This window comes from Carettochelys insculpta, chromosome 1 (assembly GCF_033958435.1).
Source record: "Carettochelys insculpta isolate YL-2023 chromosome 1, ASM3395843v1, whole genome shotgun sequence".
Classification (NCBI taxonomy): domain Eukaryota; kingdom Metazoa; phylum Chordata; order Testudines; family Carettochelyidae; genus Carettochelys; species Carettochelys insculpta.
The window spans coordinates 283,255,220-283,279,383 of record NC_134137.1 but is presented as its reverse complement, the minus strand read 5'-3'; the positions used below and the strand labels follow the sequence as shown (position 1 = coordinate 283,279,383).

The window sequence follows — 24,164 nt, the reverse complement described above, 5'->3', positions numbered from 1 at the left end:
GAAGAGAGAGAAGGACAGGAAAGAAGTTACCTACTTTTTATAGTAACTGGAGTTCAAGATACAAGCCCAGATGGGTGTTCCATTTGAAGTGTGCCTGAGGTCCCTGAATCTTCACTGGAGATTTTCTGTAGCAGGTCATGTAAAACTAATGCATGTGCCCTACAAATCTTGCTGTTCTGTACCAAGGATATATGGGCTTGCACAGGTGAATCGCACTGTCCCTTATTTAATGAAAAGCCCTAAAGAGATGCTAAAGCAGCTGAGAAGGAAGAAAGGCAGTACAGTGGAACACCAAAAGGGGACTTATCACAAAGAACTCCAGTTACTGCATTCTGGGAGGAGTGGGGGGGGGCAGCAGAAAGAACTCAGTGGTTTGAGTATTGGCCTGCTAAACCCAGGGTTGTAAGTTCAATCCTTGAGGGGGCCATTTAGGGATCTGGGGCAAGTAGATAAAAAAAGGGATGGTGCTTGGTCCTGCCAAAAGGGCAGGGGACTGGATTCAATGACCTCTCAAGGTCCCTTCCACCTCTATGAGATGTGTATCTCCATATATATAAGTAACCGCCTCTTTTTTGAGTAGAACCTCTGCGGGCATCATCAAACAGAATTCCAAGTAGTCCTCACTGAAAGAGAGGGGTGTCAGAACTCAGGCTAACGCGGTCAGCGAAGCCAAAAAGAGCACTGTTGATAAATGTTCCCTCTGATCTTTTTCCTCCATATGTAGATTTTTTTCAATCCATGCACAGAAAAAAAAAATATGTGCACTGTGCATCACCAACAGAAACACAAAACGTAGCTGTGGGTGCTCTGCTAATTAGCTGGGCAACATTTTAATTTCTCTTGAGAAGCCATGCAAGAGCGCAGCTTATAGGAACACTTGTTGACACTTCCTGCACAGAATACCATATTGTTTAGGGAAAGCATGAACTCAAGCTCATGAACCAGTTTTGCATATTTCTACAGTGAAGATGTATTTTACTCGGGCCCCACACATGGAATAAGATTGCAAACCAACAATTACCTTAGAGGGGGAGGGAATGTTAGCAGCCCCATAACAGGGGAGCATGCAACCAAAACCCCACTTGTTTATCACAGTTAGCTCTATCCACAACAGAAAAAACAAAAAAAAGTTTAGACCTGCCCAGATAATAAGCGAAAACTCTGGCACTTGAAATGCAGAACACTTTCCTGTTTTGAGACTGGTGATTGGTGTAGAATACTGGGAGATGAAACAAATGGTTGACATGAAAATCTGAAGTAACATTGGATAAGAAGTATAGAATTGTCCAAGAGAAACCATGTGTGAAACAATGAAACATGGAAGGTCAACCACCATGAATGTCGCTTTAAGGAGTGGTTCAGAAGCAAGCAGGTCAAACTAACAGTATAAAGGGTTGTTTCCTTGAAGCACTGAAAATTAAATTTAAAGTTCCAGGTGCAAGGAGAGAGTCTAGCATTAGAAAAGAGGTTTGAAAGATCCTGTATAGATCTTGACATTGCAAGATGAACAAATACCTAAAAGTGTAGTACTGGGGAACAGAATGCTGTGATGACAGGCAGGTGGAACACATTAACAGAACTCAAAGCAAGTCCTGCTTTCTTCAAAATGTTAAGTATTCTAATACCACAGAGGTGGGAGAATCATTAGAGAGATCAATTATGGTGAACTCATCAATAACAAAACCTTGTCCATTTCTGAAGGTCAGTCTTTTGATGGAATCTTTCCAACTGTTCAGCAGACTCTCAAACCCCCATGGGCAGGAAGAGAATACTAGTTGAGAACTGTCTAGCTACCAGGCCTGGAGCCCCAGCACATTCAAGTTGGTTTGAAGGATATTCCCTGAGTCGTATGAGAGAAGACCAGGCCTTAGAAGATGATTAATGACTGATGAGAGGAGGAAAAGATGAAAGGGAAACCCACACTCTCTCAGGCAAGGTGGTGCAAAACTGGATGACTGTGTCTTTGTTCCAAATGATTTTGTTTAAGACCCTGAGGCTCAGTGGCACTGGCCAAAATAGAAGGTAAGATTCTCTGCCTAGGAAAGGAGAAAGGCACGCACAGAGAATAGTGATCCAGCCTTCCCCTTGAACAGAACTGCACAATTTATCAACTGGTTGTAGGGCCAAAAAACTGTTTTTGGAAAGTCCCAGGCAAGAAATAAGAGTCCACATCTGTGTAGCTCCCACTTGGTCAAAGGTTTGCTGAGACCATCACCTGTAAGTGTTTCACAAACTGGGCAGACACGCTGTTGAAATTAGGATATTTTAAGTGATGAAGAAGCCATGAAATTACAGAACTGATGCCGTGAGGGAAGGGGATTCATTTTCCCCTACCTACTAAAGTATATACTGGTCCTCCTCTCAGTCACGATGTGGACTGATTTTTTTTCCAATCATGAGCAGGGAGTGCACACAGGCACAAACCTAACAGTTCTGCCTTCCGTAACACTGATGTGTGAAGTGTATTCTTGGGAAGACCCTCTGCCATATGCAGATAAATTTCCCATTCAAGGAAGGGTATGTCCAAACTGATTAGCTTCTATGATGAGGTAACAAGCTCTGTGGACATGGGGAAGTCAGTGCACGTAATATAACTTGGACTTCAGCAACGCTTTTGATATCGTCTCCCACAACATTCTTGTCCATAAGTTAAGGAAATATGAATTGGATCCTTGGACTATAAAATGGTTAAAAAGCTGGCTTGATGGTCGGGCCCAACGGGTAGTGGTCAATGGCTCAATATCTGGATGGTGGTCAGTTTCAACTGGAGTGCCACAAGGCTCGTTTCTGAGGCCGGTGTTATTCAACATCTTTATTAAGGAGGGAATGGATCGCACCCTTAGCAAGTCTGAGGGAGACACAAAACTAGGGGGAGAGATAGATACATAAGAGGGTAGAGAGAGAATCCAGAGTGACCTGGATAAATCGGAGGAATGGGCCAAAAGAAATCTGATGCTGTTCAACAAGGAGAAGCATAGAGTCCTGCACCTGGGGCGGAAGAATCCCAAGCATTGTTATAGGCTGGGGACCGACTGGCTCAGCAGCAGTACTATGAAAAGGGACCTAGGGGTTATGGTGGATGAAAGGCTGGATATGAGTAAATGTGTGCCCTTGTAGCCAAGAAGGGCAACAGCATATTAGGGTGCATTAGGAGGAGCATTTCAAGAAGATCTAGAGAAGTAATTACCACCCTCTATTCAGCACTGGTGAGGCCACATCTGGAATATAGTGTGCCCAGTTTTGGGCCCCCCAATATAAAAAGGATGTGGATGTGCTGGAGCAGGTTCAGCAGAGGGCAACAAAAATGATTAAGGGTCTGGAGCACAAGACGTATGAGGATAGGCTGAGGGCTTTGGGCTTGTTTAGTTTACAGAAGAGAAGATGTAGGGACTTAATAGAAGCCTTCAACTTACTGAAAGGGAGCTCTAAAGAGGAGAGTGAGAAACTGTTCTCAGTGGTGTCAGATGGCAGAACAAGGAGTAATGGCCTGAAGTTGAAGAGGGAGAGGTGTAGGTTAGATATTAGGAAAAACTACTTCACCAAGAGGGTGGTGAAGCATTGGAATGTGTTGCCTAGAAAGGTGCTGGATTCTCCACCCCTCGAGGTTTTTAAGACCCAGCTGGACAAGGTCCTGGCTGGGATGACTTAGTGGGGGGTTGATCCTGCTTGAAGTGAAGGGCTGGACTAGATGACCTCCTGAGGTCCCTTCCAGCCCTATGATTCTGTGATATGTCAAACTATCACACAAGAATGTGGCTGAATAGGACCTCCAGAACATATTTTTTGGAATCTTCCACCATTTAAGAGAAGCTAGAGAATGACGCAGATTAAAGAGCAGTTTGTCCTGTTGGGGCATAAAAACAGGCCTGAAGCAGACTTGTAAGCAACACAGGTGGAACTGAGCATAAACTCTGACAAAAACTACATGCTGCAGGTATGAACTGGTAGGGACTTGAAGACAGACCTCAATTCACAATCAGACATGACAGTGCAAGGAGCATAGCAAATAAGCTTTGATTGTGTTAGTATTTCAAATAGCTCCAAATCAACTTCTTCCTTTGTACAGGTAGGAGGAAGGACTTAATGTAGTTGAGCTGAAGGCCTACACTGCTAACAGAGTCAAAGCCAAGAATGTGGCTAATTCTGTGTAGGCATATTCCTTGGGAAGCCAGTTGTCTAGATAGAGGAAGATGACAGCACTACGAATGCTAGAGAAAATAAGGTAGCTTGAGAAAAGTTACTTGTAAAAGGTAGATGTCTTCAAGTCACCAGGGCCTGATTAAATACATCCTAGAATACTCAAGAAGCTGACTGAGGAGATCTGAGCCACTAGGTAGCATCTGTGAGAAGTCATGGAAGACAGGAGAAACTCCATAAGACTGGAAAAGGGCACATATAGTGCTCATCTATAAAAAGGGAAATGAGACAACCCAAGAAACTACAGACCAGTCAGCTTAACTTCTGTGCCAGGAAAGATAATGGAGGACATAATTAAGAAATCCATTTGCAACATCTGCAAAATAAGGTGTTAAGTAACAGTCTACATGGATTTGTGAAGAACAAATCACGTCAAAGCAACCTAATCATTTTCTCTGATAGGATAACAAGCATTGAGGGTAAGAGGTTAGATGTGCTATACCCAGCCTCAGTAAAGCATCTGATACAATCTTGTATGTCCCTCTCATTAATAAACTAGGGAAATACATCCTAGATAGAGCTACTATAAAGTGGATAACCATTCCCAGTAAGTTATCACAGGTTCACAGTCATGCTGTTAAGAGCATAACAACTGGGGTTCCACAGGGACCTTTTCTGTTCAATACCTTTATCAATGATTTAGATAATTATAAAGAGTATGCTTATAAAGTCTGTGGGTGACAAACTGCAATGGGTTGCAAGTGTTTGAGGTCACAATTATAATTCAAAATTCTCTGGACAAACTGGAGAAATGGTCAGAGGTAAATAGGATAAAATTCAATAAGGACAAATGCAAGTTACTCCACTTAGGAAGGAGCAATCAGCTGCAGACACACAAAATGGGAAATGGATTACTGATGAAGTAGTACTGCGGAAAGGGAGCTGAGGATGATAGTGAAGTAAGCAGTATGACACTGAGGAAAAAAGTAAACATTCAGGGATAAGAGCAGAAGTGTTGTAAGCAAGACATGAGAAGTAATTCTTCCACTCTACTCGGTGCTAATTAGGCCTTAACTAGAATTCTGTGTCTAGTTTTGAGTGCCACATTCAAAAAAAAAAAAAGGAGAAATTGGAGAAAGCCCAAAACCCCAGAAAAGAGCAAAAAATTAAAGGCCTAGAAAATACGATCTATGAAGCAAGACAGAGTACTGGGTTTGTTCAGTCTGAAAACAAGAAGAGGGGAAATCATAACTTATGAGTACTTCAAAGATTGTTACAAGGAAGAGAAAAAAAATAATTCCCCTTCTGGTGATAGGAAAAGCAGCAATGGACAAACTGCAGTGAGGGAAGTTTAGGTTGTACATTAGGAAAAACTTGGTTTCACTACTCCTAAAAAGAGAAGGGATTGAACCTCTTGTTTCTGAAGTTCATGAGAGGGTCTCTGGAAAGGGAAGGAAAGGGAAGAATGGAATGGAACAAAACTGAATGGACTAATTCAGTTACAACCTCGAATGCATTGTTAAAAGATAGCCTAGCACCATGAGGTGTGAAAAATGGAGGACATGATCTCCAGAAGGCGGTAAGGTGTGTAGGGTAACATGATGCAACAGGTCTGCATCAGCATGTTTGTGTTCCTCAATCAAGAGGTCAAAAAGAATGTTTGGCTATTGGTGGGCTGCTGAGTCAATGCTGCTGCAGCGAATAAACTTAGACCTTAAGGTTGGCAAGGACCATCATGAACATCTATTTCAGGGGTGTGCAAAGCGGGGAGCATAACACTTTGTAACAGGGGTGCAGCACAATCACCTCTCCCCTTTGCCCTCTTCAACTTCCACTGCATCTGCTTTTTCCTGCATGGCTTCTGTCACTTCATCTAAGGGAACGCCCCTAAGCACTGGGCCAGAGTGCACAGAGGCCCTGAGACAAGCAACAGGGCAGTCAGCAACTTCCCAGTTTGATGAGGAATCCTCCTGGGGGTCTTCCCCTGGAGCACTCCTTCCCTTTGGGACACCTCCGAAGACTCCCAGCACCTCCTTCCTAAGTGCCCCACCCTCTTTCTGAGCTCCCATTTCCCCATATCCCTTCCTGTGGTCCTCCCACAGGTGGGGGGGTGGCTAATTACACGGCTGAAAGGAGAGGCATGACCTAAAAGTTTGCTCACCCCTATCTATTTTGACATCCTTCACATTGCAAGCCACAGAACCTCACATTCCACCCACTCCCGTAACAGACTCCTAATCTGTGGCCGAGTTACTGAAGTCCTCAAATCATGGTTTAGACTTCAAGTTACAGAGCATCCCTCACTGACACTAGTCTAAACCTTCAAGTTACTCGTGTCCTACGGTGCAGAGGAAGGCAAAAAGTCCTCAGGTTGTCTGCCAATATGACCCCAGCAGAAATTCCCTCCTGACCCCAAACACGGCAATCAGACCCTCAGCATGGGGGCAAGACGCACCAGCCAGACACCTGGGAAAAAATTCTCTGTAGTAACTCAGAACTCTTCCCATCTAGTGTTCCATCACCAGCCGTTGGAGAAAACATGCTGTAAGCAGTTGCAGATCAGCGGTGCGCCACTGTAGGTGGTCTCCTAAGACCATCCCCTCCACACATTTAATCAAACTCAGTATTGAAGCCAGTTAGGTTATTTGCCCCCAACTGCTCCCCTTGGGAGGCTGTTCCAGAACTTCACTCCTCTGTTAGAAACCTTTACCTAATTTCAAGCCTCGATGTGATGGCCAATTTATATCCATTTGTTCTTGTGTCCAAACTGGCACTTAAACAACTTTTCTTATGAAAACTATTTATTCCCCTTCTACATGGTTCCAACAGTCTAGACAGAGCAGAGTAATTGAGAAGGGCATGACTTCTGGTAGTCTGAGATGGACTACATCTCCTTATTTGCAGGCAAAGATATACCTAGCTGCCTCCCAGAGTCCTTCAAAGTATGCAGCAAACTGTCTATAGCATCACTGAGTAATTTTAGACCACTGAAAAGGAGGTCCCTCTGTAGTGCTCAAGCCTCATAATTTACTGTGATGCTCCAAAGCTAGGATAGTCTGTGCATTACCACTGCTATAGAAAAGATATGGGCTCTGTTGTATCAGCTCCATCCAGAGTAGCCTACAGGGTTATAACCAGAACTGCCCTTTTGCAGTGGTGATAAAATATAGCTTTAAAAAAAGAAAAAGGAAAAAAACCTGGTAAAATTAAGACCACTGTGTTGCTAAAATGAACTGAGAGTTAGCTATTCAGAACTAACATAAGAAAACAATAATGGACTATTGGCTCAGATTAATGGTTTATCTAGCTCAATATCCTATCTTTGAAAGGAGCTGGTACAAGATGCTTGAGAGGAAACAACCAAAACAGGCAATTGAGTGATCTATCCGGTCTCCCAGTGCCATGGAAAGCCTGCGCATGAGGCTGCATATCTGACCATCTTCTCTATAAAACTCAATTATAATTTTTAACTTTAACAATATCCCTGAAAACAAGTTACACAGGTTAACTACGCATAATGTGAAGTACTTCCTTAAGTGAGAGTTCTCAACTTGCTTCCTATTAATTTCATTTGGTGACTTATGGCTAATGTTATGTGAAGGAATAAATGACACTTCCTCATTTACTATCTCCACACTATTCATGATTTTACAGGCCTCTACCTTATATTTCTCTCTAAGATCAACAGTGCCAATTTCTTAAAAACACTAGTCATATGGAACTGTTCCATAACTAATCACTTCTACGTTCACTGCTCTTCTCTGTATTTTATCCAATTCTAAGGGAAGGTTAGTAGCATAGTGGATAGCATGGCTGCCTTCCAAGCAGTCAATTAGCACTTTATTAGGTGATGAGCTTTTGTGCGACAGACCCACTTCTTCAGATTCCAAGCAGCAGTTTGGGTTCAATTCCCAGCCAACATGGCAGTTTTGCTCAGCTCTTCCCTTTTTTGAGAAAGCATGATCATAAAACTATGTAGTATTCAAGGGGAATGTGTACCAAGAACGTATATATTGTCGTATTTTCTCTTATCTATTCCTTCCCTAGTTGATTCTAACACTATTTGCTTGTTTGACACTGCTGCATAGAGTAGACCATCAGAAAGATATTAAAAAATACCACTCAAGAAAAGTCTGAGGTAACATCTAATTTGGATCCTGTCATTTTTTCTTTGCAGAGTTGGCATCGCCTTTCATTTATCAACACCAAAATTTCATCAGGCATTCTGTTGTCCAGCTACCCAATTTAAGAGATTCTTTCCTTCAACTGTTTTGACTAAATTTTGTATAGCCTGCAGTTGCACCTCATTAACTAATCCTTTTCCCAGACAATTTAGGAAAATATCTTATAGTATCCAGAACCAATCCTTGGGGTCCCTGCTCTATTTATCCCCTCCCCTGTAAAAACTGAGAATTTATTTCTATCATTTGTTTCCCATCTTTTAGCTAGTTACTGAATCCTAAGCGTTCCACACCCTCTTATTCCAAGATCGCCTACCTTAAGTGCCCTCCGTGAGGGATCTTAACAAAAGGCATTCTGGAAGTTCAACTACATTATGTCAGCGGGACCACCCTTGTCTAAACGTTCGACACGCTTACAGAATTCTCATACATTGATGAGGCATGATTTTCCTTTTAAAAGGCCATGAAACTCAAACATGTTAAAGGGACTGATAATTCTATTCTTCACTACAGTAATAACCCATGTGCCTGGTACTGAAGTTAGGCGAGCCAGTCTATTAATTGCCAGGATTGCCTCTGGAGCCATTAAAAAATAACCCATAGTATTCACACTAGCTACTTGCAAAGCATCTGGTACAGGGGCTTATTTATTCAATTAGTTACACAGCACAATTAGTACTTCTGCAATTTCATACACAAGTTCCTTCAAAACTCTTGAACAAGTACCATCTGCCTAGTCCTGATGTCTTACTGTTCAGTTCATCACTCTGTTTCAAAACCATACTTCAATTTAGAAAAATACCTCAGATTTCTGATTTAAAAACAATGGCTCAGGTGTGGGACTCTCCCTCACATCCTCTGCCATGAAGAATAATTAGATGAATTAGGCTTCTCTGCAACAGCCTTGCCTTCAAGTGCTCTATTAGCACTCCATCATCCAGCAGCCCTACGGATTGTTTCACAGGTATCCTGTTTCCTTTGTAAATCTGTAGGGCATCAGACAAGTAATTCACAAAAATAATTAAAAAAATACTCTTATCAGTAAGCAGCACAGTGATCCCACCATATCCACTGAGAGGACTATCTATAATGAAGGGAACATTTTGGATTGGCTGTACCAGGTGAGATGTTCAATGAGCTTCTGATGGCAGAAACTGGAGTCTCCCTCCATCCACAGATCAGCTTCTGACAGTGAAACATTAGTAAGTAGTCAACAGAATACTGCACAGAAATCTGAGAGTCTGAACTACTCATACATCGTAGTATAGTGGAGAGACAGCCAGTACTAGAAACAGACAGTCTCTGCAAAAAGGTAGGATTTGAAAGTTAATGACAGTTATGCTACAAGAAACCTCAAACTCCAAGGACACTTGGCCCCTTGGAAGTAAGTGGGTCATTTCAGAATCTCAATTCTTGAAGTACCGGGTGAACCAGTGTGGCGATATGGTAAGTCCCAGCCAAAGGTGCGAGGTAACCAGGATTGCATGACTGTATCCACAACTGCTCTACGCATAAACAACAGTGGAACATGAAAAGTATGTTGTCTTTTTAGAGTGCTTAGAATTAGTAGTCTCTCACCGAAATTTGGTACCAATGGCTTCTGTACCGAGTAGTGGGTACCACACACACTGGAAGCAGACAAGGCCTTAGGACAGATTTTCAGTCCCAAAACCTCTTGAAGCCTCTTCAGGGTGTTAAAATCTTCAGTTCAGCAGACCTTTAAGTATGGTCTTTCTGAGGAGACCCTGTACTCTTTTTTTTTGTAAGGTCTTGTGGATTCATTCACATGTCTAAGTCCTAAAGAATGAATAACCCACAGAAGTTGTTGGGACACTGGCTGCTCAGAAGCTTGCACCCTCCCTGGTTTGAGACTGAATCAGAAATGTGATGCAGAGAAGTGTTCATCAAAAGGAGTCTGAACTTCATCTTTCATTGAGTGGCTTGTGAAGCTAGTGCGAAACTTGCACTTGGATGGTATATACACAATATTTTCCCTAAATTTTAAAGATTCCTTCACCCATTTAAATCTATGTAGCCTACCAGTTTGTGACATTTTAGAAACATTAATTCCTAAAACTTCTGCCTTATTTTGAAGCGGGCTATTTGCCCAAATTCCCAAAAGTCAATTGTTCTACAATTTTAATGATACTTCAAGATTCTGCAGATATAACAAGACAGAATATTTTGTGTTCTAACCCAAAAGACATTTTGATACTTTCTATAAAGGTGTTGGATGCTTTATTTACAAGGACTCCATACCCATTACTGCCTTTCCAGCATAAAAAGTGGACATGTCCACTGAACCCTTCTTTAGTCTACCTATTGATTTTTTTATTTCAGCTCTTGAATTCTGGGAAGGTAGGAGGCAAAATGACACAAAGCTATATTCAAATGCTAGGTCTTTCATTTTTCCACTGAACACAAGTTTCACTGTAGTATATGCAGGTGCACAATCAGACCAGGTTGTAAATTTCAGATTAGCTTTTTCAACTGAACTAGCTAAGCTCTAGAAACAAAAGTCATTAATTCTAGAAAAAGATGAGTATGTAGCCAAATATCATAATGAATCCCAGATATCTGGAGTCAGACTGAGAAAAATCCACCAGATCCTCATTTTCAAAGTCAGGCAACAAGTTTAAACTCCTCCAGAATACATTCTGTGTGTATCTGACCCCTCTTTAGTGGTATTCAACACCTAGTTAAAATACAACCATACAATAATACTCCCCTTCCCTAAAATTTCACAAGTCCTTAAACTGATCAAGACAGACACTTGCTCTTAACTGGACGCATATACACTTGCTTAGGTGAGATTTCCATTTCAAGGACCCTTTCATTAAAAGGTATCGCCACTCTATAAGACAGTTACCTGTTTGAATAACTGGTGTTCTTTGAGATGCGTTGTTCATGTCCATTCCACAGTAAATGGCTCCAAAAAGCCCCCTCCTTCCTCCCATGCCCCCGAAGTGGAAGAAGTTCAGACAAACAGGGTGCAACATAGTGCTACCAAACCCAGCGTCACCCCTAGTTTTCTTTAGCAGTGAGATTTTACATAAATACATATAGCTCACAGAACTGGAAAGGACCTCGAGAGGTCATTGAGTCCAGTCCCCCACCCTCTCAGCAGGACCAAGCTTCATCCATATATTTTGTTTTTTAAATATCTATTTGCCCAGACTGCTAAATGGCTTCCTCACCACTCAACTGTGGATTTAAAAGGCCAATGCTCTAACCTCGGTGCTATCCTGCACAGTGGGCTGCAAGTGTGTGAATTAAAGACTACTGGCAGATCTAAAAATGTCTTGGACTGCAAAGTGTGCTACGAACACTAATGCCACCTCTTGGGTCCTGGTTGAGCAGGCCCTAACAGAGGGACAGCGGTGGCAGAGGGACTCCTACCAAGTCACATACAAAGTGATCCAGCTCGAGAACCACTGCACTAAAGAAACCTGGATTAGTCTTTTCCTTTTTATTAGATTGCCATCGCTTTGGTTTTAATAGTCAGGACATGAATAATATCACCTCAGAGTATGAAGTCTGCTCAAACCTGGTGTGTTACCCTTAGCTAAAAATGAGATCCCCTCCCCACAGCCAGATATCAGGTCTGAGTTATGTCTGCATCCTTTTATTTAAAATGCCTTACCTAAAGAAGTTACTATCAGTCATTTTAGAACTGTTTTTTTAACAAAATGCATAGTTGTATTCTAATCTGCACCTATTTACCATCTTTTAAAATTGAATCTCAATTTTAGTACATCACCATCTATTAAAACATAATTAAACACATGCTTCTGTTCTCTAATCCCTCTTTTCTATCTCTCCACCTTCACTTCCACCCTGTGAACCTCCCCACATTTGTCTTGTCCCCAGGGGAATATTAGTAACCTGCATGGGTTTGGGAGGAGAGGTCTTATGTATACTTGTTAACTTTGCCTTTCAACTCACTCTCCAGTGGAAAATTTTAAGATGACCCTTCAATGTTTGATAACTATAGAGTTAAAGTTAATTTCATTTGGCCAGATGTAGGTCTTCTGCTATTTTGTTATTACCATTTAGATAAGTAACATTAAACTTTACTATATTATATGCATTAACAATGCTGTATCCACAATCTATGCTGGGTGCTACACAGGCTAGCTTCCATTTAACTATATGGATTTTTAATTATAACAATATGGCTGTAACAGTAATCTACTGTAATGCCTTAGCCCATATACCGATCTTGTTCTTCTGGATCTGAACTGTTTCTTTGGCTCACGTGTTTGTCCAGTTGTCTTAATGATGCATCATCTTTTTAAGTTACTGGGGCTCTTTCATTCATTGATTTCTTGGTGACTTGTGACACTGATGACTTTAACAACATTCAGCTTGTTCTTGATCTGATTTGCTTATTCCCATGTCCATAAATACCTCTTTCCCCTACTTTGGATTGAGATGGAACAACAGATGTTTGTCTATTTAAAGAAAAATTTAAATGGAACTGTCACTTGTATCTGACATTGTTTTCTATTTCAATAATTTCTATTTCCAAGAATTGTGGTCACGTCGTACGGTCCTCTTCACTTTCTAAGTGCTGAGGTTATCAGACCTGGGAAAATTTATATTGTCTGGTTAATCTTAAGTGGACAGACTCATATATCTTGGTCTGGAGCCTACTGGAAGCTCGGTGAAAGGGATCTGAAATCCCTTTCAGTATGAAAGCAGTTCTTATTGCCCAGTTCTGTCTGATATATCCAGCCCATTTGTCCCTTCTGTCTCTTCTGGAATGCCTTTAAATCCTGATGTTATTCCTTGTGTTGGTTATTTTATATTTCCACCAGCTTTATTTCTATTTCTTTTTCTCCTTTCATTATTCAGATTCTTTTCCCAAGATTAATGGAGCTGTTCAGTTGCTCGTTTGATTCTGCTTCCACCTCATATTTTCGCATCTCATTCAGTCTTGGATATCTTTAATGTAAGCCTGGAACTTTTCAATCATCTCCTTATTCATCTTTTGATTTCTACAGAAGGTCCTTCAGTTCACTCCCTTTGAGACTGGGGTTTCCACATCTACCCAAGTAGTGTGTTTGATGCAAATGGAATTACTCTATTCATTGGTGCATCTTTATACTGTCTGGAAAGGAAAAAGGAAGCATCCAAAGATCTGTCCCCCATAGAACATTTAGACCATTTCTCCTTGCCTACTGTGCCTCTCCCAAGATGGCTGCCACCACACTCCTCTTTTCCAAAATGGCCACTGCCCACAATTCCTCACCAGCCACACTAGTACAAATTTTTAATAAGTTTTGCAGGCTGATAGCAATGCTTTTTTCTTTTGGCTGAATCTTCTCCCCCAGAATCTGCTGTCTAGAACTGGAATCTACTAGTTCTCCACCTTTTTTCAAGACCAGCTCAATAGACAGCTACTCATTTAGGGCACAGATCTGTGGGATCAGGCTGGCCTGGTTCTTTGTCTTCTTAAGCTTTCTTTTCTGACCCCTTTATTGCAGAGTGCTAGATTAGCCACCATCTTGCTTGCTATTTTACCCACATTCCCTCCACTATTTTATACAGTGTATTGTGTGTCAGGCTCAGGATTAAGCTGTACTATTTAGATAAGATACAATTCCATGGACATTCACCATGGTATCATATCATCAGATTGGAAGGGACCTCAAGAGGTCATTGAGTCCAGTCCCCTGCACTCACAGCAGTCACCTATCATCAGCCCAGAGATTGTTTTTAATCTAACCTGCCCCAAACCCTCGAAAGGCCCCCTCAAGGACTGAACTCACAACCCTAGGTTTACACCACCAGTGTTCTAATCACTGAGCTGGCAGATCTGAGACAGGAGAGTTACAAGATACAAACTGCCATACCAAAGCAAACCATGGACCACCTACAATGGTATACCCTTTGACAAGAACTAATGCTGTCAAAGGAAGAACTTCTCTTTCAATCAGTTTAAAGTTTCTGCAATTGTAGAATACTACACCATGGAAGACAGACATCTCTTTAATTTGAGTTGGTGATCAGCCCTGAAGGTTGTACTTTTTTTTAAATGTTTATTTGTACACACCAGTCTTAATGCGTAATGTTAGATTGAATCTTACTATGCTATGTGGCTCAATGTTCTTCTCTAGAGTTGTGTGTGTGGATTATATGGGGAAAAAAATCCCAGAATCGAGGAAGACCAACACAAAAGAATTATCAGGGACCCTGTTGATTTAAGGACATTTCTGAGATTACTAGATCCAGCAGCTCTTCTACTGTCAAGTTATTTCTGTACTTGGGGTCAAAGACACACGCCCATCCAAAATTTGTTCTTGGTTTTACCATTGTTGCTTTGAACTTAATGCCCTTCTGTTCTGTTATGGGTAAAGGGTGAACAAGGATCCCAATGGGCCTTGTGTAGTCACTGTAGTTTTATTTACTGCCATTATTTTTCTCAGCATCTTCTCCAAATAAAGAACAAGTTTTTAAAAATTTCTCAGTTCTTCATCTGCCATCCCTCATGCCAAGACCTGAATTTGTTAGCCTGTTCCAGACTTAGTTCTACTTTTTCTGTGACAAAACTGAGCACAGCACTGAAGAGAGATCAAGCCTTTGACAAATTTGTACATCAACATCAGTATTTATCTCAGAGAGTAGCTCAGGTCAGTAAAGGTGGCAAAGCTATTCTCTGATTTGAGAAGCTTATCAGTATCTATAGATGGATGACATTTACAACTATAGGAAGTTGGAGTCCCCAGTCTAATCAGGCTCTCAAGCATGGTGTGTGGCTCTTTAAAAACGATGCTATTACCAGGAATAGTATATTCCTAAAAACTTGAGTGCACTTGGGAAGTATGCTGGTGAATAGACCAATGACTACTGATCTAATGATGATTGAGTGGGTCATTTTCTACAATCTTTGAAATTGTAGCTCTTCACAACACTAAGGCAGGAGATTTGCAAAAGGTTACCATTTTACCCATTACACACAAACAAAAATTATTACCTCTTCCTGATCAGCTGCAAACATGCTAGTCTTCACATAAATTTGATTCTTTACAGACTGTGGCAGTCTAGCTAGCCAACAGCAACAATCATTCACAAGTATTCAAGATATTAGTGGAGAACTGATGAGAGGAGTTTCAACATGATGTACAAAGACTTGAAAATTTAAGACTTCATGATCGATTGATTTAGCTCAAAATATTTTGTTTTGTTGGAGGATTTTTTTTTGTTTCAGCAAGAACCAAAGTCAGAGCTCTCATTTAACAGGGTTTTAGTACACAAAACTTTCACAAGGAGCTTTCCTTCCAAAAATCTTACATGACTGAGTCAAACAGGTATTATAAAATGATGAGTTTTATCGCCTGGTTACAACTAGCCTCCTCTCAACTGCCCAGGTTTCAGTTTCTCATAGAATAACATTAGATTAGTCCTTTTGACTCGATTCTCCCACCATAAGAGCCAAACAAAAGCCCAAATTTTAATGCCAAAATCATTTATCATATTTTTCAGGGTTTCTTTATCAGGTGACAAAGCAGAAAAAGACCACACAACCATGAGAATAAGAGGAGACCAAGGTTGGAGGTGGGGCTGAGGGGAAGAGGAGGAAATCAGACATAGGGCAGAATATCATTTGATGTTATCATCTGCAGTCTTCAGATTCAGAGATACAATAGAACCAATCTACCCTGAGGCAGTAGTCTAATTTCTCTCTACTAACCCAATAATAATAATAGACAATAGGTATGTCAGTGGGCTCTCCAGAAATTTCAGGGAAAATCTGTCCTTGGAAATAGGACTTAGCTCTAGTGCACATTCCTACTATGACTAAAGAATAGGAAAATATTGTCCAGAAAATATCAGAGTGGGTTGAGAAAAATCTTAATATCGATCAGTTAAACCTCAAAATGCACCACATAGTTTTCTATCTCGCAAAAAACTAATAATAAACTTCTGTTTATTCTGGGCTTTTCAGATGGGTACAGGAAACCAAAATAGGTCTATGCTGAATCTCAAAGTATGCATTTAATAGCTTAACTTGCATTAAATTTTGTTTGGTTAAAAGAGGTCACAAATGCATTATCTCTATTTGTCAAGAAGAGTCATGCTGGAAGTGCTACAATGCAAATATTTTAGTTTTGTTCATTTGGACCAACTGCAGGCATGAATGTGTATGGACTGCTGCAGGCAGCATGAGAATTTCATTACCATCTCTGTGTATCACATTTAAAAGGTTTTATTCTGACATGTTTTCAAGACAGCCCTGTATTTTTCCAAAGTTATAACTCAAAGTACACTTTCCCAAAACTGAATTACAAACATGACAAATCTTAATTTTGTCACATACACTCAGCATCAAATATTGGTCTCACTCCATTTGGTCTCCCAAACTCAGAGGAGGGGGGCGTGGGCAAAGCTATTCCCCTATCTGGAATGTGGCACAGAGTGTAAACCAACCAGGAAACAGCATTACTGATCAATAAAGGCTATTCCCTAGAAAGCCATTTGATTCAAAATTAAAGCACAATAGTTTACGTAGCAAGTCTTAATCAGCCTTCACACCATGGGAAGAATCACAGTCAAATCAGTACAGTAAAGTCTAAGAGTATACAACCCTGCTCTTACACAGCTGACCCCCAGTACATACCGTATATCCTTGAAATGTATGATTTCTACTTGCACTTAACTTGCTTCCCTACAGCCCTGGCTCAGCCCTCCCAGTACAGCTCCCATCCCAGCTCTGCTCACCACCCGCCCATAGCTCCTGCTCACCCCCCAACCCCACTTCTGGCTCTAGCTCACCACCCCACAGGCGCAACTCTGGTTCAACCCCCCCACCAGCTCACCACCTGCACACAGCTCCAAGCTCAACACCCTCCCAACCCCCACTCTAGTTTAAGCCCCCTGCACATAGCCCTGGTTCCATCCTCCTACCCCAGTTCAAGCCCACCCCCTACCCCTCCTGGGTTCAAGCCCCTCATGTGGCCCCAGTTCAACTCCCACTCCAGTTCAAGGCCCCCTACCCTGGTTCAAACCTCCCCCACGTGACTCTGGTTCCATCTTCCCTCCCCAGTTCAAATGCCCCACGGCCCAGATCACCACCCAACAAGGGCTCCAGCTCAACTCTATCCCTCAAACCCCTGCAGCCCTAACCCACCCCAGGCCTAAGTCCCTCCACCCGCCTCCCATGACCCCAACCCACTGCCAGGCTTAACCCCCTCCAACTCCTCGCCCCCCCTCCCCCCACCACCAACCCCAGGATTTACCTCTCTGCTGTTCCCCCGCCTGCAGAATGTGTGTTTCACCAATGAAAAAACCAGACCCCCACTTCCACAAAATCCAGGTTACGTGAGGGCACGCACGGAATGGAACCCTCGCGTAACTCAAGGGTCTACTGTAATTAATTTGCTTTGGTTCAGGTTTGGCTTCAGAGAAAATTATAGTTCAGGTTCAGTTCAAGTTTCAGTAAAAATACCAGTTCGAACTGGTTCTCTGGATCCAGTTAATCTCCTTGCATAGTTCAGATATAAGGTAAAATTTTTTAAGTACTCTGATGGTTCTACAATAAGCAACACATGAATAGAGAATGATTCTGAGCACCCAAACTAGCAGTTCTTAAAACTGAGTCAGAACCCCCAAGTGAGTCATGGTCTTATTTTAATGGGGTTGCCAGAGCTGGTTTAGATTTGCTGTATCCTGGATTTCTCAGATGAAAGGATAAATTTGAGTTTGGAGCAACTGTGTCCTGATACCAAAGCCCAAATTCCACCACTTGGGGCTGAAACTGAAGCCCTTGGGTTTCAGCCCTAGGCAGCGGGGCTCAGGTTACAGGACCCCTGCCTGATGCTGAAGCCCTTGGGCTTTGGCCCTGCATACATGCCCAAGGCAGAGCAGTTCAGGATTTTGCTTTGCCAGACACCGTGCCTGCCCACCCCCACCCCCCCCATCCCATCCCCGGTCCCACCTAGCATAGCTCAGCTCAGACTTCATTCCCCCGGCCTGAGGTCACAGAGTAATTTTGTTGTAAATGGTTCACCATGCAATCAAGTTTGAGAACCCCGGATGTCAATGATGCATTGAAGACAGCACGTTCCTATTCAGCTCCTTCAAACTTTCAAGCAAACATTTCAAAATGACAATGCTGTAAAAGGCTTCAATCTAAGCTTGATATTGGAGTCAAACTTGCATTCTGGCATTGTGCAAGATATAATTATACACAAAGCACCTGTGAAACATGAATATTTAAGGAAATCCTGAGCCATGTTTTATGACATGAAGCATGCATCAGACAAAGCACAGAAGATAGATGTATACGGTTTATATTTTAATATTTGAATGTTAACTTACTCATGGGATTCATAGGGCGAAGACCCTGGGGTGACTGCCCTTGCTGCTGATTCTTCACTTGAGCCTGGGATTGTGTCTGCATCTGATTCCCTTGATAGGTCAGTCCAAGGGCTGCATAGGCTCTCTCTATAGAGCTGGGGTCAATCTGACTGGTAGTGTTTATAGAGGGAGTTGTTTGTTGCCCTACCCCTACAGAGCCAGTATTTGTAAGTCCTGCTGCAGCTCCGCCCAATAAAGCTGGAAAAAAAGACATATCATATTTTAACAATGTTTGACACGAAGACCAAAGGAAAGTTACGAGTGCACAAGATTTCAGTGGTGTGCATGACCAAAATATACCTTTAAAAGGACAGTTACATGAGCACCCTGGTCAAGTGAGTCCACAATGAAAAGTTTGAAGAATTTTAATCCACTAGAATGTATTACTCTCACTATGAACCAGGGACAAATGTACATTCTTATTAAATGTACAAGATATGTTTGTTTGCTTTAACCAGCTTCAAGCACAAGCAGCACATAATCAGATGTTAAAGACCTAAGGAGCAAAGTCCTTCAGATCAGTCATGGATTTGTTTTCCTCTCTTGATAGATAAGATTCAAAATAGAGAACTAGCCTTGGGATCAGTTGTGAAAAAGAGCACAAAGTAGTAAGGACAATGGTTTGGATCTTTTTATTGGAATGAACACTGGGAAACAGAAGCTGTGGGACATTTAGACAGCAACAAGAAAAATCTGGAATAAAAGTAATACTAGGAGAAGGATCAGAGAAGCACCAGCTGGGATATACTGCAGAAGCTGCCAGAGAAAATGACAAGAGGTTATTTAGAGTTTACTTCACATGGCAGAAGAGTGTTACTTCAGAAAGGTCATCAAGAAGAAGAGGGGCTGGCCACGTGAGAGGCAAGAGTTACTTTCATTTTTTTTGTTCTAACTACATAGACTGGCATTTCCCAAACTGTGTTCCATGGAACACTGGTGTTCCGCATGATGTGAATAGTTTCGTGAAAAAATTTCAATGTTGCGATATTCTTCCTTCTACAATATTAAATTAGGTCTGTATCAAAAATACTACAGTATTTGAATAGTATTTAGATTGTAAGTATATTAATATTTATAACACCTTCATAATAGTATAGCTATGCGACTCATGCAAGAACACTATTTAAAAAGAACTATTAAATGTTCCTTAATTTTCCAGCATTTTTCTGTAAAAATGCATTTATAAAAACACAATTTAAAAATATTTCAATACTAAGTTTGTTCTGCATTTCTTTTTCACAAAAATGTTTTTTAAACTTTAAGGAAAGACAGTTTTTTGAATACTACCCTTTCTATTTTTGTACAAAAGCATGATACTAACCATCCTTCTCTTTGCTGTTCTATTGACGTTTTGTTTTGGGTTTGTACTTAATTCTTTTACATAATTACAGGGTTCCTAACAGTCCTAATCGGGACATTTGTTGTTCTTTCAGATGATCTTCTCCTTATTTTTGTTTGTTGTAAAATAAAAAGACATCTAAAAAGACTATTACTTTTAAATCAACTTTTAAGCATCAGGTGCCACAATGTTTTGGTACGAAGCACCTCGACACTCTCCAACCTGACCAGCATGTATGCGTTCTGTCAATATACTCCAAACCAAAAAGGGTTCTGGGGCCAAATTAGTTTGGGTAATGCTGACATTGGTCTGAGCAGGCAAAAGTTTTCAGAAAACACTACTTTTTAATCTTTAGTGAGCAAATCTACTTCACATTTCTGACAAGCATGGAAGTAGACATGTTCAACATTTCTTCTTTCCAATCTACCTGCCCTTGGGCCCAGCATCATAATGGCCTACTTTCTCCAGCTAGGAAATGCTAAATTAATATATGTAAAGGGGCTTCCAACATTACACTGGGTATTAGCGAGAGAAAGCAGGGATATTCTCCAAAAACAACATGAAAATCCTTATTCTCACATGTTCTTAGCTCCTGGATGACATGGCAGTTCTCATCTATACTCTTACAAAACAGGCTTACAAAACACAGATGTAACACTAAAAAATGACTTTTTAAATGGTTCGTGTATTATACAAAGGACCACAGGAGGCTTACTTACATTGTTGGTTTCTTTTGTCCCCAGCATTTTTGAGAGGCAAACACACAGGACAGTCATGTCTTGTACAATTCTTCCAGTGCGAGATGATTTGTCGAGAAGATGCACAGTGTGCCACTAAGAAAGGGGAGAGAAACAAAACCATTTTTAAAACGTAATTCTAAATTTTCATTTTTCCGCATGCTTCTCCTCTCGCATCTGTGCACACACAAGCGACCATCAAATCTTGGCTCTGAAAGTATTTTTGTTTATATATAATAGCACAAAATATCAGGTTTATTAAGACATCTGGTCTAACTCAGGGACGGGCAACAATTTTTAAATGGAGGGACCACTCCAAGATTGAGAAGTGGTAAAAAGCCACATTTTTCTATACAAAGGAGTGCAGGACCTGGAACACATGTTGGGTGCAGAAAGAAGCTTGCGGTTGGGGACAGGGACGCAGCAGAGAGCGGGGGACTCTAAGAGGGAGTTTGGGTGAAGGAGGGGGTTGTGACCTGGGGAAAGGGTTTGAGGAGCAAGTCTGGGAGGGGGTACGGGTGCAGGAAAAGATTCTAGGACTGGAGAAGAAGTGTTGAGGGGGTGAGCATCTGGAGGGAGTTTAAGGGAGCTGGATTTTGTTGGGGGCTGAGGTGCCAAAAGCAGGCTCTGGTTGGAAGGTGCTTACCTATGCAGCTTTTGGCCAGCAGCCCTCTGAGGTCAAACCTCCTCTTAAGCTCCATATACCAAGGGGAACGGGAGGCTTCATGCACGGCTTCCGTCCCCACCCCCAGCAAAATCTCTGAGTTGCCAAAAATCAGAAACCAGCCAATAGGAAGAGATTTTGGGGAGTGGGGGCGGGGCAGTACAACTCATGAAGCTTCTCATTTGCCCTGGGCACTGGAGCAAACAGCTACATGGAGTAGGAAACTGCTATAAGCAGCTTCCTGCTGTGTGCCTGAGGGTCCCAACAGGGTGGTCCACAGATCTGGCAGCTTTGTGGGCTAGACCCGGCCTCTGGACCAGAGCTTGCCCACCCTTGTCCAAACTCTCCCCAGGGCAGGATTTTAGAGTATGCTCTTATCAGAAGACAAAAATCAAGAGGTCTGACAGCTCAGTTTTGCATTTAACAAAAGTTAGGGTCTTTTCCATTAGGTTTATTTATGCCACCTTACTCATTTTTGCTTTTAAATTTGCATTTAGTGCAGTGAATTTCCAAAACAGCAAATCAGAAATCTAAGCAAACTCATACCCGCATGCACTCACCCATACCCAATAAATCTTAGCCCAACTGCCCCATGCTTCACCTGAAGGAACCAGCAATTTTCTATATTTGCTTGCTAGCCTTGCTGACATCCTCATATGAGGTACAAATGTCAGAAAAGTGGGTACTTGCCTACTATTTATTACAACGATCTGATTTCCTTTCCACCAACTAGCTGTACAAAGACCAAATGAATAGCCAAAAATCTGCAACAACTGTTACTGTTTCAATTTCCCCCCAGGTCACTACTGATCAGACACACGAAGCTCCAAATTTGCAAGCCGATCCCATGTTATCCACTTTCCTGTACGTTAATTCCAATTCTTTCATACTTTCAGTGAGAAAAAAATTCAAGGGTGTTTATCTAAGACTTACGGAAGAACTTAAACTGAACTACCCCAAACTAAGTGAAAACAAGACTGCAAGGTGTACATAAAACATTGGTTCCATTTTGACCCATTAGTAACTGTAAGCATGAAGGACAACCACCCCACTGCCAAAATGGACATATGAAAAATGTATTCCTTGCTGGCTTATGACTATATACAGTCCACTTTCTTCCTGAGACAGCTCAAGGAGCTTTACAGATTGGCAACAACAGGATCACTCTGCCATCATTGAAATCCAGATGTCTAAGTTTACAAAGGGCAGTTCACCAGCAAATAGAAACACTTAAGTCACAAGAGACAGGGGAAGCAAACAGAATCCAGCTAAAAATGCATGAAGAATTTTGCTCAGACAGTAAATTATTCATACTGGAAGCTGGGCAGAACACTGAGACTGATACCTTTACACTGTAGGTAACTACCACTGGAGATCTTTTAACAAAAGAAATCAGTCACTCAATTTTACCTGTCATCCTAAATATAGCACACTTCCAGCAACACAATCTCCAAGCACGTGTCTGAGGCTTAATGACTATGTAAGTGAAAGTACAGTAAAAAGCTCTGTTACCCTGCATACAATTAACCAGCATCGCTGATAACTCCCAATACAAGCCTTCAATCTAGTAACCAGGACTAGTACACTACCCAGCAGAGTATGCCACTGTATACACTACGGCCAGGGGTCAAGCAACCTGCGATTCTTTATGGGGTCATTTGTGGCTCCCTAACCTGCCACCACTGACTCCTCTGCAGCTCCCTGCTCCGCCACCACTTAAACAGTAGAACTAAATTTAACTGGTTTAAACTGCTGTCAGGTGGAGGAAGTGCTAATCCTGAAGGAGAGCTGGCAGGGAGGGGCGGCCGAGTCTGGCCCTGCTGGACCCATGTAGCCCCACTGAGAAGGAGGAAGAGAAGAAGATGGGAGCTGTTGAAGAGCAGCAGCAGTGCGCGGAGCTAACATAGCAGTTCCACCTCCTGCTGGCCAAGCACAAGGAACCGTGCCAGTACAACAAGCACCTGCAGTCCAAGTTGTACAATATCTTTTGCAAGAAGGGAAAGGAGATGCTTGCGTGCAGCTGGAGGAGCTCGTTGGCTGAGGTGCATTAATCCTGGGAATTGCAGGGGGGTGGGTTGTCTAGCCTGGGGGTGGGGAGGCAGGTTTGTGGGAAAAGGGGTAAAGCCCTGGGAATGGGGGAGCTAAGGGGGCATGGAGGGTTGATGCAAACATTGCTCCTTCCGGCTTAAGAGCCTACCCCCAGGCACAGTGTCCCCCTTGTCCTCATTTGCTCTCAGATCCAGGTGAAAGTAAAAACTTTCTAACCGGTATAAAATCATTGTGGGCACTGTTCTTAAAATAGGGGTTACAAAAGTTACGGTTGGACATTTATGAAGGACTGCCTCACTCATGTGCACTGTAGCTCTTGAAGTAATGATTTTGTAAGTGAATTTGAAAAAATGGCTCTCGCTATTGTGGTTGCAGACCCTCTGAGCTATGCTCTACTTTCATGCAAAAGATGCAGAAGACAAGCCAGAAAGCTGAAATCAGGGATTTAGCTTCCAGAGGATATCACTGGGTTCAATCTGTAATGACCCTCTCTTATTATACCCTATCTGTAACACCACCTTCCACTTCTACAAGAATTAATACTGATAATGATGACCACCCTGAGGCACAAGATCCTGAAGCATACAAAGATTAAATTATGTTCAGTATAGATTTAGTGTTACATGCATTTTAATGACCTGGGTGTATCATGCACTGCCTGTAATAATATGTATATCATAAGAACCTGTCATACA

At 41.9% G+C, this 24,164-nt stretch overlaps 1 protein-coding gene across 5 annotated transcripts in view; it reads right to left on the bottom strand.

The window, feature by feature from the left end:
• Window positions 1-24,164, bottom strand: part of EP300 (EP300 lysine acetyltransferase) — a 136,589-nt gene that overhangs the window by 63,847 nt on the left and 48,578 nt on the right. For all 5 annotated transcript variants that reach the window (XM_075009764.1, XM_075009780.1, XM_075009796.1 and 2 more), the window contains exons 5-6: window positions 20,739-20,852; window positions 18,642-18,878 (exon numbers count right to left, since the gene is read on the bottom strand). In XM_075009764.1, the coding sequence (XP_074865865.1) occupies window positions 18,642-18,878; window positions 20,739-20,852 (351 nt within the window). The remainder of the gene's footprint in view (window positions 1-18,641; window positions 18,879-20,738; window positions 20,853-24,164) is intronic.